This window comes from Astatotilapia calliptera, chromosome 15, assembly GCF_900246225.1.
Source record: "Astatotilapia calliptera chromosome 15, fAstCal1.2, whole genome shotgun sequence".
Lineage (NCBI taxonomy): Eukaryota > Metazoa > Chordata > Actinopteri > Cichliformes > Cichlidae > Astatotilapia > Astatotilapia calliptera.
The window spans coordinates 10710947-10728675 of record NC_039316.1 but is presented as its reverse complement, the minus strand read 5'-3'; the positions used below and the strand labels follow the sequence as shown (position 1 = coordinate 10728675).

General features: G+C 39.4%; 3 protein-coding genes across 5 annotated transcripts; 2 read left to right on the top strand and 1 right to left on the bottom strand.

The window, feature by feature from the left end:
* Positions 1–900: 900 nt before the first annotated feature.
* On the bottom strand, positions 901–8174 carry ppil6 (peptidylprolyl isomerase (cyclophilin)-like 6). 2 transcript variants are annotated; one of them, XM_026142937.1, is made up of 8 exons: positions 8049–8174; positions 7875–7970; positions 4262–4450; positions 2864–2926; positions 2550–2697; positions 2297–2356; positions 1226–1361; positions 901–1125 (listed from the first exon to the last, which is right to left on the bottom strand). In XM_026142937.1, exons 1-8 carry the CDS (start codon positions 8124–8126, stop codon positions 993–995), a joined length of 903 nt encoding a protein of 300 aa, XP_025998722.1. In that variant the 5' UTR covers positions 8127–8174; the 3' UTR covers positions 901–992. The 2 variants fall into 2 exon arrangements, with proteins under 2 accessions (XP_025998722.1, XP_025998723.1); XM_026142938.1 differs by having other exon boundaries at positions 8100–8171.
* A 167-nt stretch (positions 8175–8341) lies between these two features.
* Positions 8342–16158, top strand: gen1 (GEN1 Holliday junction 5' flap endonuclease). 2 transcript variants are annotated; one of them, XM_026142934.1, is made up of 14 exons: positions 8342–8716; positions 8803–9001; positions 9636–9812; positions 9956–10066; positions 10158–10231; positions 10327–10412; positions 10562–10712; positions 10795–10831; positions 10918–10998; positions 11080–11210; positions 11313–11374; positions 13237–13386; positions 13772–15066; positions 16102–16158. In XM_026142934.1, the coding sequence occupies exons 1-13, from the start codon at positions 8556–8558 to the stop codon at positions 15031–15033; spliced, it is 2682 nt and encodes an 893-aa protein (XP_025998719.1). In that variant the 5' UTR covers positions 8342–8555; the 3' UTR covers positions 15034–15066; positions 16102–16158. The 2 variants fall into 2 exon arrangements, with proteins under 2 accessions (XP_025998719.1, XP_025998721.1); XM_026142936.1 differs by lacking the exon at positions 16102–16158 and having other exon boundaries at positions 13772–15982.
* A 714-nt stretch (positions 16159–16872) lies between these two features.
* msgn1 (mesogenin 1) lies at positions 16873–17665 on the top strand. Its single transcript, XM_026142939.1, has one exon. The coding sequence runs from the start codon at positions 16927–16929 to the stop codon at positions 17359–17361; it is 435 nt and encodes a 144-aa protein (XP_025998724.1). The 5' UTR covers positions 16873–16926; the 3' UTR covers positions 17362–17665.
* Positions 17666–17729: the final 64 nt, after the last annotated feature.

Here is a 17729-nt window from a genome sequence, read left to right as displayed (position 1 = left end):
TGGAATTACAGAGGAGTGACCTAAATCTAATAACGAGACATGGAGATGTAAACTAAAGGACACAACTAACAAAATAACACAGAAAGTAATGAAACAGGGATTCACTGAGGGAGACTAGACTATCCATGAGGAACAAAGGGGTAGTAGGGTAAAGTGAAAGCAGTACCATAACAGTAACTAGAACAAAAAGCTAAACTAAGTATCAAACTGAACATAGTTAAAGATCAAAATAACTTAAGACTCCAAAAAACAGAAAATGCTCGGTCAATGACCCAGGATCACTTCAATTTATGCCAAAAGTTAGGATTTACAAAAAGCATCTAATTAAAATTAATCAGAAAGAAATTAAATGAAATAAAGGAGGCCAATAGAATCTTAAAAAATGTTGCCATGTTAAAAGCTCAATATAATACAAAAAGGATCTCCAAAGGTAAAAATGCAGTGCTCGTGGTATGAGGAAGAAAAGCCATCCTCTGTCAGTCCTTGTAGAAAGTGATGAAGAGGATGGCTATTGAGAAGAATAGATAAACTGTACTTCTCATACTTTAATTTTATGCCATTTTCCCAACTTCCTTTAAGCATAAGTAAAAGCTCATTTGTTTTTTTGCCATTACGCTGCTCTCTCTGTCCAGTAGACGTATTTGGGTTTTTAGTGAAGATCCCTCTCACAGTAAAAGTTTCTGTACACATCAATAAAAAAGCAAATTTCACAGGTTTTACTTGTATAGAAGATGAACTAAGAAGACGAATAAATATTACAATAAAAGCCCTATAACAAGTTTATCAACTTTACATCTGTCAAACGTGCACATAGCGGATGGTGTCTAATTCATCAAAAAGAATGAAACAGCTTATTGACTTAAAAATGCAGTTTAAAAAAAAAATCAAAATGCAAATGTGAAGCTTTTATTTAACAAAAAAGGAAAAGAAAACATGCATACCACGTTTATTTTACTGATTCAAAAACTGAGGAAAAAATGCTTAAAAATGTATCAATGATTAAAGCTTATGAGCTCTGGTTTAAGCACTCCACAGGCTGTAATTCTACACTCATACTTGGGTCTTTCATTGCAAGTTGAAGCTTCTTCTAACCTCCTCAGGACATCGAGACCCTCAACGACTTGACTGCAAAAGAGAAGAAAAGAGATTTAACTTCCCTTTTGAAGCTACGTGAGAGCTGTGGGAATTAAAAAGATGTCTTTCAGCTAAAATCAGATACACCAACCCAAAGGCAACATAGGTCTTATCCATCCATGGCGTTGGCTGTAGGGTGATGTAGAACTGGGATCCATTGCTGTGGGCACCTTTATTAGCCATTCCCAGGATGCCGCGCTTAGTGTGTGAAATGACAAAATTCTCATCTAAAAGAGGGGCAGGCACGTGCAAGTTCAGGTGAACATTTATAGAGGAAGCACAAGTAAATCAATGATGGCTTCTTCTTTTTCTTCTTCTTTTTCTTTAAGGATCACTTCAGTGGATCACACGCTATCGCCTAAATATCTGACACCATTCATGTGGAAAGTTATTTGTAAATATAGTAGATGTTAAAGTGCAGCCATCCCTTTGAAATATAGAACTTTAGCTTTTTGTTTAATATCTTCTGTCGTCCATGAACCTCCTCCTCTTTTCCTCCTGCCTGACAGCTCCATATTCAGCATTCTTTGTCCAGTATATCCTCTATCCCTCCTCTGCAAAAGTCCAAACCATCTCAGCCTTGCCTCTCTAACTTTGTCTCCAAACTGTTCAACCTGAGCTCTCCCTCTAATATACTCATTTTTAATCATCTCCCTTCTGGTCACTCCTAGTGCAAATTTTAATATCTTCAACTCTGCCACCTCCTGCTCGGCCTCTTGTCTGTTAGTGGCATTGTCTCCAAACAATGCATCATAGCAGCTCTCACTACCATCTCCTACACATTCTCTTTCACTCTCGCTGCTCTCCTTCTGTCACAAACACCCCCGACATTCGTCTCCACCCACTCTACCCTGCCAGCACTGTCTTCTTCACCTCTCTTGTTGCTTTGAATGGTTAACCCCGGGCAATTAAACCTATTCACCTTCACTACCTCTGCTCCTTACATATCCATTTTCCACCCATTTCTCTCTCATTAACACACATGTTCTGTCTCGCTTCTACAGACTTTCATTCCTAGTTTGTGCAGTGCGTACCTCCACCTCTCCAGTCTCTCTTCCACTCACTCCCTACTCTCCCTACATATCACAATGTTGTCTATGGACATCATAGTCCAATAGTGTAGTTATATAGTATGTTCTAAACATAACGCTGTAGAGCATACCTTCAAACATTAGCCCGTAGATTGACTCGCCTCCATTTCCTTTCCTCTCTGGAGAAATATCTGCGAAATTTATAGGTACAGCCACAACTGTACTGCTGACTTTAATGAATACATTTAATGAATCCATTAAAACTATCTAAACAATTTATCAACATATTTATGAGAGTGTTTAATATATCACAGATCGTGAAATTTTCTGTATCTATATTTAAGTATGATGTCACATTATATTGATGTTTTTATACATGTGTACCTCCACCCTGCACCCATCCATTGGGCACAATCCGATGAAACAGAGAGCCTTTATAGCAGAGTGGGAAGCCACTCTGTGACAGTCCTTGCTCTCCTGTGCACAGACCCTCAAAGTTCTTGGATGTCTTTGGACAAATATCTGAGAAGAGCTGAGCAGAGCAGAGGAAACATGATATCTGATCACATCTGTAATGATCAAATATTTTCTTATCCGGGAGTTCAATGTTTAGACTGACTGTTTTAAAAGATCATTTGAAAAGTAGCAGGATGCAAATGAGTTTGGATCCTATGCCTTATGTGTCAAAGTTGGCTCACCTCAAACATTAACCTCCCCGCAGCTTCTCCCGCAATCTCAACATCCATGAAGACAAACTGATGCTACAGTGAAAGAGCATAGGCATGTTGAATATTTTATATAGTGAGAGGTGGACTCAAATGCACAATGCAAAATATCTGGAAAGGCATGGAGTTACACCAGACATGAGCAGTACTGCCAGAGATAAAGCGTGTAATCCAAGCAGGTTAAAGTAGCTGACTAAACTCAAGAGACCCAAGGAAAGAAACAGTGAAAAAGAAAGACATAAGCTTAGAACACTGAAAGAAGAATACGAGACTATTTATACAGCTCGAGCACTTTTCCCCCCCCAAACATGATGTTGTCATCAAATACATTTTTCAACAATAAAGTTTTAATATTGAGTGTGTGCTCCCTTTGGTTATTTTGATTAGGTATAAAATGTGCTGCATCCCAACATTTTTCGAAAGAATCTTACATGAATTGGTTTTCAAATCATATTCACGATTTTAAACAGTCATCAGAAAGATACACTTAATAAGCCACTTTTTTTTTTACTACTGTATTTGGAATCAAAGAGCAAATCAGCACCGTATATTTAGTAAATAAACTGTCTATATCAGGGCTGTCAAACACAAGGCCTGGGGGCCAGAAATGGCCTGGCAAAGACTCCAATCTGGCACACTGGAGAGCTTAGGAAACATGAAGGAGGGTGTAAATTCTGTATTTTTGTATTTTTTTACAGCTTTTCCTACTGATAAATACCTCTCCCATGAACATAGAACACGAAATGAAATAAATGACACTAAAATTCAGCTTTTCAACTATGTACAAGAGAAATTTCTGTTTTTAGCAGAAAAAAATTTATTTTACAGAATTTTTACAGAGGTTCTGTAAAATAATAAAAATATTTTAATATTTTAATGTTTAATAGAATATTTAAATATGGTAAAATGAATTTGAATTTGAGGGCGGCACGGTGGTTAGCACTGTTGCCGCACAGCAAGAAGGTCCTGGGTTCAATTCCAACATCAGGCCGGGGTCTTTCTGTGTGGAGTTTGCATGTTCTCCCCATGTCTGCGTGGGTTCCCTCCGGGTACTCCGGCTTCCTCCCACTGTCCAAAGACATGCAGTTTGTGGGGATAGGTTAATTGGATAATCCAAATTGCCACTAGGTGTGAATGTGAGTGTGAATGGTTGTCTGTCCTTGTGTGTTAGCCCTGTGACAGACTGGCGACCTGTCCAGGGTGTACCCCGCCTCTCGCCCTATGACAGCTGGGATTGGCTCCAGCACCCCCCCGTGACCCTGAAAAGGATAAGCGGTAGCGAATGGATGGATGGAAAATGAATTTGACTTCTCTGGTCAACATATTTTTACCTATAATGGATATTTAAGTGACAGTGTTTGCGTGACTTGCCCCAGTTTTCTGGAGGTGTTCGATGTAGTACTCCTCAGCAAGAGTTGTGTACAAAGCTTGCGGCTGGGTGAAAGTGAAACCCCACGTATTCTTGGCCCAGCTGGCGAGATCCTTTTCATCACCGAGGAGACGGCCGTTCAGAAAGCACATCAGGCTACTGGAGTACTGCCACACTTCACCACGCAGCTCCTTGAATCACAAGTTTGGAACAACAATGAGCGTGCTGTGATTCAGCGTTCCAGAATAGCTGTAATGTCATAAATCACAGCAGTATTTTACTGTGTAGGTTTAGAGCATCAAGAACCCCCAGAAACCTGCTGTCGTCCACACGTTCACCTCCACTATTTATAACACCATCACTCATTTCAGATGATGCCATCAAACAACAACTAAAATTCTATATTTCAAAGGAAAGGCTGCATTTTAACTTCCGCTACATTTACAAATAACTTTTCCACATTAATTAATTATGTCAGTGTCACATTTGTCCATACAATATATTTCTATCTGACAGCAGTCGGGTTGAGTTAACCCCTTACTAAATATTATCATCCTTCTTCAGACTGTAAGAGGCTTAGCACCTGGTACTATGCCTATACTGAGCTCAAATTAGAAAATAGTGATGATGCTTCAAGTATTTGGATGTCCGGTCGAGATGTCCGACAGCAGATATGGAGACCTGTAAAAACACAGTTTTCCAGGCAGGATTAGACTGATATTTTATATGCAGCTTCACATTTATAAGACACAAATATCCTTAAAAGCAGTCTAAAATAGGTCATGTGTTTTTCCTCAGGTATGACCCCAAGTAACATATTCAAATGACCTTTTTTAGAAAGAGCGGATTTCTGTTAATATTATATATAATATTGTGATAGTGCTCTCTCTCTCTCTGTCTCTCTCTCGTATTTTCCTGATAACAACAATAATACTGAAATAATGTTTCATGGTCCTGGGTATTTCAGTTTTTTTGAGTTTTGGGATGTTTTGAGTTTTCTGCGAGCTCATGTTTTTTTGATTTTGTAATTTGATGTCCTTTGTCCTTTCAGTGCTTGCTCCCCTGTGTTTCCAGTCTGTGTTCCTCATTCAGTCACATAATCTTTAGTTATCATCTTTTGTGATCCAATTCTGTCTCCCCAGTTTGTCGTGTCTCCATATTTCTTTATTGCTGCGTCATGTCTTAATCCTGATTTCATCCATTCATCCATCCATTCCCTTCTGCTTATTCTTTTCAGGGTCACTGGAGCCTAATCCAGCTGTCATAGGGCGAGAGGCAGGGTACACCCTGGACAGGTCGCCAGTCTGTCACAGGGTTAATCTTGACTTGTGTATGTTATTTACTCTTTTATTTTTGATAGTAGATAACGTTTATGTGTCAAACTTTGTCTACCAGAGAGTGAAACCTGACATGATGTATTGCAGCCAAGGTATTTACACTTGATGTAAATGAGGACCTAGTGCAACTATAGTAATGTCTTTTGGCTTTCATATGAATGGCTTAAGATTACGAATGTTTAAGGTTCTGCATATGTTAGCAAGGTGTGTTATTGCATTGTAGGCTTCATGATTATCCAAAATTAATTTTCACTTCAGGTCAGTTGGGATAAGTGATTAATAGAGGGAATTTTAGAAGAGAAACTATTCCACCATATAATCCTCTAATATGTTTATATGGAACAGCTGACTTGTACAACGTGCAAAAGAACACAAAACATTATTTAACATAAGATCACAAGTTTCTCCATAACCTCGGACCTCCATCTCTCTCTGACCTTCTGCACATTGCCACTCATTCACACTTGGAGTTACTCCTCGCCCGACCACTCTGGGCATTAGAGCTTTCCGCCAAGTGGCCCCTTGTCCTTGGAGCTCTCTCCCGCACCACATTCACAACATTGAGTCGTTCCCTATCTCTAAAGCCAGCCTTAAAACACATCTTTTGAAGCTTAGCTATTCTGTTTCATTTTAATTTTAAGATAAGATAAGCTAGAACTTTATTAATCCCTCGGGTGGGTTCCTCTGGGAAATTCGATTTCCAAAAAGCACAGCACCGACAGAAGTTACAGAATATTATATATATATATATATATATATACAGAGACAGATATAAATAAAATATACGAAGGGGATAAATAGAATAAATAGGAATAAAAATAAAATAAAAATACAAGTGAATTGCACATTTTATTATGCTTTGAGTTTTAATTCTATGATTTCTTTCTAACTGCTTTATTTTATCCATACTGTGATTTTCGTATTTAATTGCTTGTAAAGTGTCTTTAAGTATTTCTAAAGCTCTCCATAAATACAATGCGTTGTTGTTATTATTATTGAATCCTCAGTATGAGGACTGAGTGAAGAGTTCAAGGACAAAGAACTTTGACATTGCGCTCACAGCTTTGCGTTAATGCAAAGCACTGATTACGCACTTGTTTGGATAACATCTCTCCTTCCTAAAAAATAAACCCTACTTATAACAACAATCAAAACCACAACATGCCCAAGTGTTGTATGTTGTGCAATTTTTCCATATATTGTGTGCTGCAGATTTTGTGAATCACATTTACATGACTTGTTTAAATATTCTCCTCCAGAAAGTGAAATTTCTACACATACATATACAATAAAGGCCAGCCGCAAAAATATTCCTGTTTACAACTTTCAGTCACAAAGTGGACTTTGTGCCACTTGAGTAGCTCCAGCAGCTTTGTAACATCAGAAGCCAGCTCTGCATGGTGCAGACATGAGTAAATCTTGCTTTAATTTTCCTTTTTCTCAAAGCACTGCTCTTCTCTTATCAGTTCTCCTACCCCACCTTTTCTTGACCTTGATGATGTTAGGAAAAAGAGATAGGAAGGGCTTTTGGAATGCACCCTGATCATCATTGCTCCCCGTGTCTAATTTCTCAGCTGTTTCCACTTCCCCGAGTGTTCTCTGTGTCTGTGTTTTTGTGTATGTATTGCTTCAGTCTTTCCTTGTCCTTGTTCTGATGTCTGTTGCCCTCCATCATGTGTTCCCTGTCAAATTCTGTTTGGCTTTTGTTTTCAATCCACCATTAAATACCTTATGTTAAATCCTGCCTGCTGTGTATGATAATAATTTCAGGTTATTATCTCAAACTTTTGAGTTATCTATGAGTAAGATGAAATTAAGAGAAACTAATCAACAATTTTGATGCACAGATGGAAAAAAATAGTTGAATCTATTAAAAATGTCCAAGAATTTGATCTTTGAGCTCATTCTTCTTTCAGCTGCTCCTTTTAGGATTTTGCCACAGCACCTCATCTGCTTGCATTTCAGATCACATACATAGAACTTGGCGACAGTGGGAAAGAAAAGCACCATTGTAACAGGAAGAAACCTCTGGCAGGATCAGGCTTAAGGAGCCAAGAAATGTTTGGTTGCTCAAGACAAATATAACCTCAAAGATTATGCATCTAGAACGCCTAGTGTTACTTTCTTTTTAATTTTTTAAAATTAATTTCAGTGTTTGGTTTAGCATCTTATTATCATTATCATTATTATTATTATCAGGGAAAGTATTTATCAAGGGGCAGGTTTAAGTTTTAGTTTTTACCAGTTTTTACAAAGCAAAAAACATTTTGTTACATACCTTCTTCTTGTCGCAGAGATACCCGTGCCACTCAAATTCAAAAAGTGGCCTAATTTCTGGATCCAGAAACGCCGTAGGAAACTGCAGTTTTAGTCCCTGTTGAGCAGAGTGGACAAATACGGGTGAAAGGTCAAAAGGTTAGGTGAAATTAAACCAGAGAAAGCGTTAGTTTACCTCGGCGATGCTTTTAGCAACGTGGAAACTGCAGTCTTTAAACACACCCACAATTTCAATGAGTATTTTTGAGTCCATGGTTGAAAAGAGAGCGACAGTAAACGGTGCCTCGTATCCATAGCAACGAGGATTTGAAGGCGCTTTAATATGACGTCTTATTTAGCCCGCCGGGTTTCGACCGACTCTGTGGACTGTTTCCTTCATTGCTACTTTGTCCTTCATAATTTATTGTTTATTTAAAGCTAAATTAATCTGTTAATAAATATAACGACTATCACCTTGTAGATGAAATGTAAAGCTCTCATCCACTTTGTTTTCAGAGCAAAGCCAATTAATGCAGAAACAAGGCAGTGTTAGTACGTAGACCTTTAACAAAATGGGACGCGGCCCAATGGCGCCACAGTTCGAAAACTCCGACTTGCTGTACAGTTTTTGTTGTTGTAACATTGGGGGTTTTAAAATACATTTCTCCGTTTTTAATTGTTTAAAATCCAATTGTGTGTAAATATGGGCGTTCAGGATTTGTGGTCTATCGTGGAGCCGGTTCGTGAGTCGGTGCCTCTGTACAGTTTGAGTGGAAAGACGCTGGCAGTCGACCTGAGTTTGTGGGTGTGCGAAGCCCAGCACGTCCAAGCAATGATGGGGAGAGTCACGAAGCCCCATCTGAGGTAATGTCCCCATAATAAACTCATCGCGCTGTTGCTTCCAAGTAACTATAAATTTAAAAGCTTTTCTTACTCCACGCTGTGTCCAGGAATTTATTTTTCAGGGTATCGTCCCTCACACTGATGGGGGTGAAACTCGTGTTTGTTATGGAAGGAGAGGCTCCAAAAATTAAAGCAGAAACCATGAACAAGAGGACAGAAACAAGATATGGAGGCTTCAAGAAGAGCACTGCTCCGAAGTTTGCAACAGGCACCAGCAGGGGGCGCTTTAAAGCCGTGCTGAGAGAGGTAGGTCTGTAATCTCCTGCTCAAAAGAAAACGTCTGTGGTTATCTCTGCCCACTTTTCAGCTTGCTACGACGGCATTTTTTTTAAGACGGTACAATTTAGATGAAAAAGCAAGATCTGTCAAGTTTAGAGAAAAATGTAAAATGATAAATATAAAAACAATGATGAGAAACCACCATTTTACTAGAAAAAAATGGTCAAACTTAGAGAAAACCATATAAATTCCATAAAAGAAGAAAATAAAAAAATGTCAAAGAAATTTTTAAATTTGGAGGAACAACATGAAGTTATAAGGACAAAAATAGCAAACTGGCAAGAATTAAGGTCAGATTTAGAAGTTTTGAGAAAAAAGTTAGATTTTTGAGAAATAAAGAAAAAACAACAATAAACATGTACAGAAACATTTTTATATTACACCTATAGGAAATAACTGGCAAATTTACTTGAAAATATGAAAGTCTATTTGAAAATTTTATGACAAATTGTGTTTTTTTTTTGTCAGGCAACAATATTTTTATTTACCTTTTCATGGTTAAGTTGTAAATAAAAATCAAATATTTGAACTCCTGGGATAAATTTCTCATTTGTAATTGTTACCTCCAGTGGCCTTACATCTCTTTGTACTCCCTCTGTAGTGTGCAGAGATGTTGGACTACCTGGGTGTACCTTGGGTGACAGCTGCTGGAGAGGCTGAGGCCATGTGTGCCTACCTGGACTCACAGGGCCTGGTGGACGGCTGCATCACTAACGATGGAGACGCTTTCTTGTATGGAGCCCGTACTGTGTACAGGAACTTCAACATGAACAGTAAAGTATGTCTGTGGAAGTTAATCTTAAGAAAAACCTCTTTGGAGTAATAAGATGCAGTTACTTGTGTAAATACGCTACAGATGGTTTGGAAATCCTGCAGCCTTGAAGCTATCATTCACTGACCTACGTGTATTTTATACTGCAGGACCCTCAGGTGGACTGTTACCAGACTTCTCGAGTGCAAACAGACTTAAATCTGTCCAGAGAGAATCTTGTCGGTCTGGCCATTCTCCTTGGCTGTGATTATATTCCCAAGGTAGTGAAGACACCTTAATCTGAAATTGGCTAAAGGAAAATCTGTAGTATCAATGCTTTTTGTTTACTGAATGCTTTCCTGTTTCCATAAGGGCATACCAGGTGTTGGCAAAGAGCAGGCTCTGAGGCTCATTCAGACGCTGAAAGGACAAACACTCCTACAGAGGTAGAAAACACAAACACCCGTGAATGTAGCTAAGCAGTTTCTCTCTGAGTAGCCCGAGTTAAAAGTTGTGTTCGTGTTCTTTCTGATAACTACAGGTTCATCCAGTGGAATGAAGAGACCACAGAAGTGTTTGAAGGAGGTGTAAAGAAGGTTCCTCACTGCAACTTGTGTCGACATCCTGGTGAGTGGTGCCCTGCTTTGAACTCTGACCTCCACTCCTGATCCTGTGGCTATTTTAAAGCCTTTTAAACTGTCACGTCAAAACATGCAAGTATGTGAGAGATTTCAGCATCTGAGACCCCTTACTGACTGTTATTCTTTCGTTATCAGGATCAGCTAAGACTCACGAGTCCCGCGGATGTGTGCTCTGCGGCAGTAATCGCTTCTGTCAGCCTCAGGATTTCGATTACCAGTGTCCGTGTGACTGGCACCGCTACGAACAGACTCGCCAGGCCTTGTCTTTTGAGGCAAACATCAGGAGGTGAATGGCAATTCAGAATGTCAAAGCTGATTTTCTGCTATTTAATAACTATTTAACTAAACAGACAAGTTCTTATTTGCAGGAAAACACTGGCGAGTCAGCATTTTCCTTTCACTGAGGTACATTTTGATCTTTCTTTTTTATTTTTTATTATAACTTGACAAATAATTGGAGTAATTTTTAATGCTTAAACCATGTCTTGCAGATCATTCGTGAGTTTCTGGTTTCCAAAGATAAGCCTGTGTCACATTTTAAGAGGAGGAAGCCGAATATGCTGCTGATCCAGGTTAATGGGTTTGTAAATTATTAAGTGTAAGGTCATCTGTTCGGCGGGCTGTGTGTAAACATTTACGTTTTGTGTCTTTAGAAATTCGCCTATGATAAGATGGAGTGGCCGAAGCACTACACCAGCGAAAAGGTGCTAGTGTTGATGACCTACGCTGAGCTGATGAACCGAAAATATGGAACAGACATGTCCTGCCAAGTTGAGCCCATCCGGTAGTGTTACAGTTTTTAATGTCAGATAAGTTATCACTTTTATGATATTGTTATTATAACAGCTTTACATCCTTAACTTTCAACCTTTTTTTCATGCTAAAGAATATTTAAACCAAGAGTGAGGAATGGCGTTGCTTGCTTTGAAGTCATCTGGAGAACACCAGGTCAGTTTAAATCCCATGATGGGGAAAAAAGTATAATTTACTCACAGCATACAATAGAAGGGGAAGAAAAGTGACACTCAAGAATAAAAAGCTGATTTGAGTGACAGGAGTACTGTGTTTAGTGGAGGTTGGGGTGTAGGGTGCTCGTCACCGAGTCGTCTGTTAGTGACTGGCTGTGAGGTGGGGTTCAGAGGTGACAGATCAGTCACAACAGGCACTAGGTGCTAAAGTGGCTTCCTCCTCTGAGCTGGGAAATCTGTCATATTAAAGCCCCCTTAACTAACAAGCCCGTCTGATGTGAGTGGCCTCAGAAAATCTCAGCTAACTTAGATTGTTCTACATCAGAGGAAGGTGTTTTTATGCACGGGCCTCCTGACAGGCAGTTTCATGGCTGGGTAAGGCCCGTCCCGACAAATTAAGCAAATAAAGGATCTGGAGTGTATTCCAAGTGTTCAACGTGTATTTTTTAGCTTTTCACTGCAACTCTCAATATGAGCCACAAAAGAGATGCCAGTGTAAGTGAAGGAAGCCAACTGCTCCTTCCTCACAAGGGGTTGCCACACCAGGGAGCTCCAAATGTTTAATGTGACAGAGGTTTTTATCCCAGATAAAGCCATCATTAGACTAAAACAAAACAAACTAAAAGATCTCAGCAAAATAAACCTATTAGAGAGTTTGCAAAATATTTAGGCATGGCCAAATCTAAAATCTGGTGCAGTCTTAAAAATAATTAGTGAACTGATCAGCTCAGCAACACCAAAAGGACTGCAAGACCACAGAAGACAGCTAAAGTACATCATGACAGACTCATTTCCATGGCTAAGAAAAACAACTCCAAAACATGGTCTACAATCAAGAGGCACCTTCATGAATGGATATAGAGGGATCATTAACAACGTGCAACCCACTAGTTACACTCAAGAACAAGAGGGCCAAATTAGACATTAGACATAAAACCAAGATTAACTTGTACCAGGATTACGAGAAGAGAAAGAGAAAATGGCTAAGTATCCAAAGTACATCAGATCATCTGTCAAGCATGGTGGAGGTAATGTTATGACATGGGCTGCCGGTGTAACTAATTTACAAATGTTTATTGATGATGTGACTGCTGATAGATGTAGGATTTGGCCAAATGCTGCAAAGTGGATCAGACAGTGCTTCACAATTCAAATCGATAATGACCCAAAGCATAGTGCAAAAGCAACCCAAAAGGTTGGTGAACAATAGGCAAAGAAATTGGATATTCAGACGGTGCCTAGCAGAGCATCTCAAGGGAGGAAACAGCCATTCATTGACTGCAAAGGATTTTACCAAAGTATTCAAAACAATCATCATTTAAATGATAAATTTGTTCAGTTAATTTTGAACTTCTGAAAACAGGGAACTGTGCATAAAAGCGGCTGACACTACAGGATTTTTGTACAGCCTCTTGAATTTAAGCTGAAAGTCGTCTCTACAATCACATCTTGATTGTTTGATTTAAAACAATGTGGTGGCGTACGTAAGCAAAACTACAAAAACTGTCATAACTACTTTTTTTTTTTTTCAGCTAACTGTATCATCATCTGATAATTTTGTCATGGTTTAAAATAAGTAAATAATATGTAAATAAGTTGCATATTAATCTAAAAATAGCTTAATTTCACAAGGACATTGACTCTCAAAATTTCTACTTCCTGGTGCTTTAATAACAAGAACAAAAGTGCTGAGAACTGCAATGATCAGTGAACAGAACATTAATGGACATTTAGATATTTGAATTTATTACTCACTTTTTAAGGGAAAAAATATGAAAAGTTTGAGGAGTTTAAATACTTCAGTGTGAGAAGTTGGAGCTGATGTTGATGTCTGTTCTGCAGAACATTTTGTGTTTCCTGAGGATCGGCCTGCAGAGGAACAGCGTGAGGTGAGGACGGTGGAGGAGGAGTCTCTGTTTCGTGTGGCCTACCCTGAGCTGGTGGAGACCTACCTCAGACACAAAGCTCTGGCTGAAGAGAACAAGACAAAGAGTAAGACAGAGATTTATGATATCCACTTTAAATGCACAAAGTCCATTTTAGCTATGTGCTTTACATCATTAAAGCACATGTCTCTGCTATGACAAGGCCATCCCGATCAAGGACACTTGCATCTTAAACTTGCGTCTCAACACTGTTTATTAAAGCAGCTGGGACACATACAAATGTAGCTGGTTCACAGCAGAGGCCTTGATTCAGCAATCTCATAGGCTCTGTTTTCATTTTATACAAACTGAGCTTTGAACACACAAATCATCACTGCTATCTAGATTTAATTCCTAGTTTGCAGGAAAACTAGGCACAGACACTGAAAAAGTATTAGGATTAACAGGAAACTAATTCAGATAATCTTCTGATAACGTGTCTTCTTTTACAGAAAAGAAGCCAAAAAGTAAAAAGGAGAAGCCCTCGGATGGTTTATCAGACCTCTTGGCTCAGATGACTCTTCAGAGTTCCTCTTCATCGAATTCTATGACTCAACAGCCAAAGCTGCTCCCTACGTTGGCAAGCACAGATGAACCAGAGGTTGTGATTTTGGACACACCGGTGAACCATAAGCAGAATGAAAGAGGAAAAGATGATCGCTCCAGCCTGAGTGATTGCCCCAATACTCCTCTGTCTCGTGCTGACTCTGAGCCAGTTGCTTCACCTTCTGTCTCTGCTGTAATTGAAGCGCTACACCTGAGTGATATCGACTGGGATGCTTTGTCCTTCACATCCTCTCCATCCCAACAAGCAGCTACCAGCCACTCCACTGGTCCAGAGCTAAATAAAACCACAGACAGTGAAACAGAGAGTCAAAAAACGGAGCAGAAAATCTCACCTGATGTCAAACCAGTAGACTCCAGATCTGCTCCAGAGCTCTGTTACTCAGAGTGTCCTCTAAGGGAGCGGGTGCTCATGAAGAATACAGCCAAAATCGTGAATCAGGTATGCAATGATGCAGTCAAGTCAAAACCCAGTGGACACATTTCCAGTGGGGTTAGCAAAGAATCTGCTGTTAAGAAAAATGAAGCACGTGCAGAAAAAACCCAGATAGAAAAGCCAGGTGCCCCGGCTCAAAGTAAAGCCAAAGACACATTTAACAACTCCAAAAAGCCGCCACACAAATATAAATTTGTCAGGACAGCTATTCAGTCATTAGTTGTCCCACCACAGAGGTGCCACTCTAACCCAGGTACAAGTGACAAGAAGGACGAGAGCATGCCACAGACCACCAAAAAGAGTGTGTGTATGAGCGTTCGTTCATCCAGTGAGGACAGCGACGTGGAGAACCAGAAGTGTGGACCTCAAAGACGGACAAAAACAAAACCTAAACACAAACTCAAAGGCAGCTTTGTTTCAGACTTCCCTCTGAAACCAGTTGCTTCACACGCAGCGACCCAAGCAACTGCAAAACCCGCTCGGAGCCTTCATTTAGCAAGACAAAAACCTCAGAGCAAACATTTTGAAAATAACAGCACACCTGTATCAACTGAAAACAACTGCCAGGATGTCCCAGCAGCTGATGTGGGTGCCAACATGTTCCTTCCCACTCCAGCCTCACCCATCACCGTGTCAGAGAGCGACGACTCTGTAATTTGTAGTGAGAGTCCGCTGCCACTGGCAGAGAGACTGAGGCTGAAATTTCAGAAGTAATCAGTGTGGTTACACGACAAAGGACAAAAACATGTAAGCTGTTGCTCTTTTAACACTGAAAGTTTACTCTGGACTTTGGAAACACTTGTAACATAAGCTCAAATATTAGATATGGAAGCTTGTGTTTTTTTTGTTGCCACTAAAAAAAAAATCCAAAAACCTTTTACAGTATATAAGTCAAGATTTCAGGTTATCTCAAAATTTCAAATTAATAATGGGATATTTCAAGTTATTTTCTTCTACGTTTGAGTCAGGAAGTTGAAATTTTGAGATAGTAATCCAAATTTTTGACTTTCCAGTGGCAGAAACAAGCTTCCATAATAAATGTAAAACCACACTCAGCAGAAACTTTTTCTGTCACTAAAAAAAAAAATAATTTTTTCCCATCCATAATCCAAAAATTTGTGATAATAACCTGAAATTTTAAGATAGTAATCCCCAAATTTCTGGATATTTTCTCAAAATTCCAACATAACAACTTGAAATTTCATGTTATTTTCTCAGATGTTTGATACAGTAAGGTCAAATTTTGAGATAATAACCAGAAATTTTAATGAATTAAAAACACTCAACAGAATATGACTTAAGTATGGAAGCTTGTTTCCGCCATTGGAAAAAAACCAAAAAAAAAACAACCAAACCCCACATTGTTTTCATCCTTAAGTCAGTTACTGGTTATTATTTCAAAGTTTCACCTTACTAACTCAAACCTCTGAGAAAATGACTCAATATAGAGCATATTAATTATTAATATTAAAAATGTCTGCTTTTCATTGTCTCACAATTATGATTCTAATATCTTTGAGTTACATTTTCAGTCTTTTAATGTTTTATATACGAACCTGTTAACCAAGAAACGTAAATAGATTTTGCCATAAGCTTACTGTGAATGAAGCTTTCTCTAAAACAGAGGAGACCACTGTGCACAAATAAAGTTTAACATATTTAATACTAATGAAAAATGAGGTTTAATTTTAATGCACCAGAAGGAGGTTTTGGATATGCAGAGTGTTAAATACTCACTGATGGCACCACATGTGCTCATTTTCTCCCACCGCTGTTTGACAGAGCTGCAGGGAGGAGACCCTGCAGCTGACAGGAGGCACGGAGGAGGCTGAGCCATTGGATTTTTACAACCCACCAGAGTTGGTCCCCTTGATCCTGAGTGAGGCCTCACACCTTTTCAGACATGAAAGGTCTGGCAGGAGCTTGGTGACAGCTGCATCCTCTGCCCAAATAACAACTCTGTCCTATAACACTGGCTCTTTAATCTTATTTGTTTTATATTATTATTAGAACAAAAGCTTAGGACATAAAATATTAGTTTTTCATGTCCAGTTGGTGTGGTAAAGTAGAGTTAGTGGGATTTGTACACATTTAAAGGAGGTTGAAGTACAAGGACAGTCACTTTTAGGAATTTCCAGACAGGATAAAGAGTTTGGCTCTGCAAGTTTATCTTTTTCCAAAGTTCTGGTCTTTATTTATTTATGTTAACGTCCACGCTGAAGACACAAGCAGGCTTGCTTTGCCTGAGAAGCGTGAAGATCCCAGGTGAAGCAGCATCCTTCATTAGACAAATCACATCAAACTGATAATTGTCGTCAGGGAGACTTTAAAGTGTAAAGGAATCTAATTATTTTTCTTTCTATCACATTATCCCTCTATTTAGCCTTATTCACACCCCAGTGATAGACTAACGAACCATGTCCTCCGGGAAGGTCGCATTTTGGCACTTGCGAGTTTCTTTGAACTTTTGTCGCTACAGCTGTGAACCTTTAAACCTCCGGAGATCAGCTTCTGTATAAAACCACTTTGGCCAAATCACTTTCACACACTCTCCCTGCCGAAACCCTGAATGCCATCCGTCGCTGCTTGGTCGCCTGGATATCCAACATGAACCTGGATGTGGTTACAGCTGAAATATTGTCTGAGTGGAAGTGCCATGAGAGCGCCTTTGGAGAAAACCAAGAGTCACCTCAGCCCACTTCACCTGAGTCACAGAGAGAGTCAGTGTGCTCTTCACCGGAGATGTGCTACTCCAGCCAGCATCGGGAGATCAAAGACTTCTCCTTCACCTTCACGAGCCGAGAAGTGACTGCACCACCGGCGCAAAGGCAAGGCAAGCCAAAGATGTCCACCAAAAGACGCATGAAGGCCAGCGAGCGGGAGAAGATGCGGATGAGGAGCCTCGCAGAGGCTTTGCACCAGCTTCGGGACTACCTGCCGCCGGACTACAGCAAAAGAGGGCAGCCCCTGACCAAGATACAGACGCTCAAATACACCATTGAATACATCAACAAGCTTGCAGACCTCCTGAGTCGCACGTAAATGCACTGAAAATGGACCGTATTTGGACATTTCGTTTAGTTTCCTTATCTGTTTAATACTCATTTTAATACTTTCCTCTTATTTCTTTTAACAGTTATAATGTACATATTGTTTACTTTACTTGCACTTGCCAGATATTTTCTGTATATGAGGCATACTTTTGTTGGAATTATGAACTCAGTGTTTATGTTGACATAATTTGGAGAAGAGTCGTCGTACTTGATTCATACTTTTACCCTCCTGTTTTTATATTTTTTAGAATTTAAGAGAATTGGTAACGTTTTGCTGTGTGAATTTTGTATTTTTCTCAAATACTAAAACAGGTCGATTTGTATTCTGCTAAATGTTCTGCATTCATCGGCTGTTTT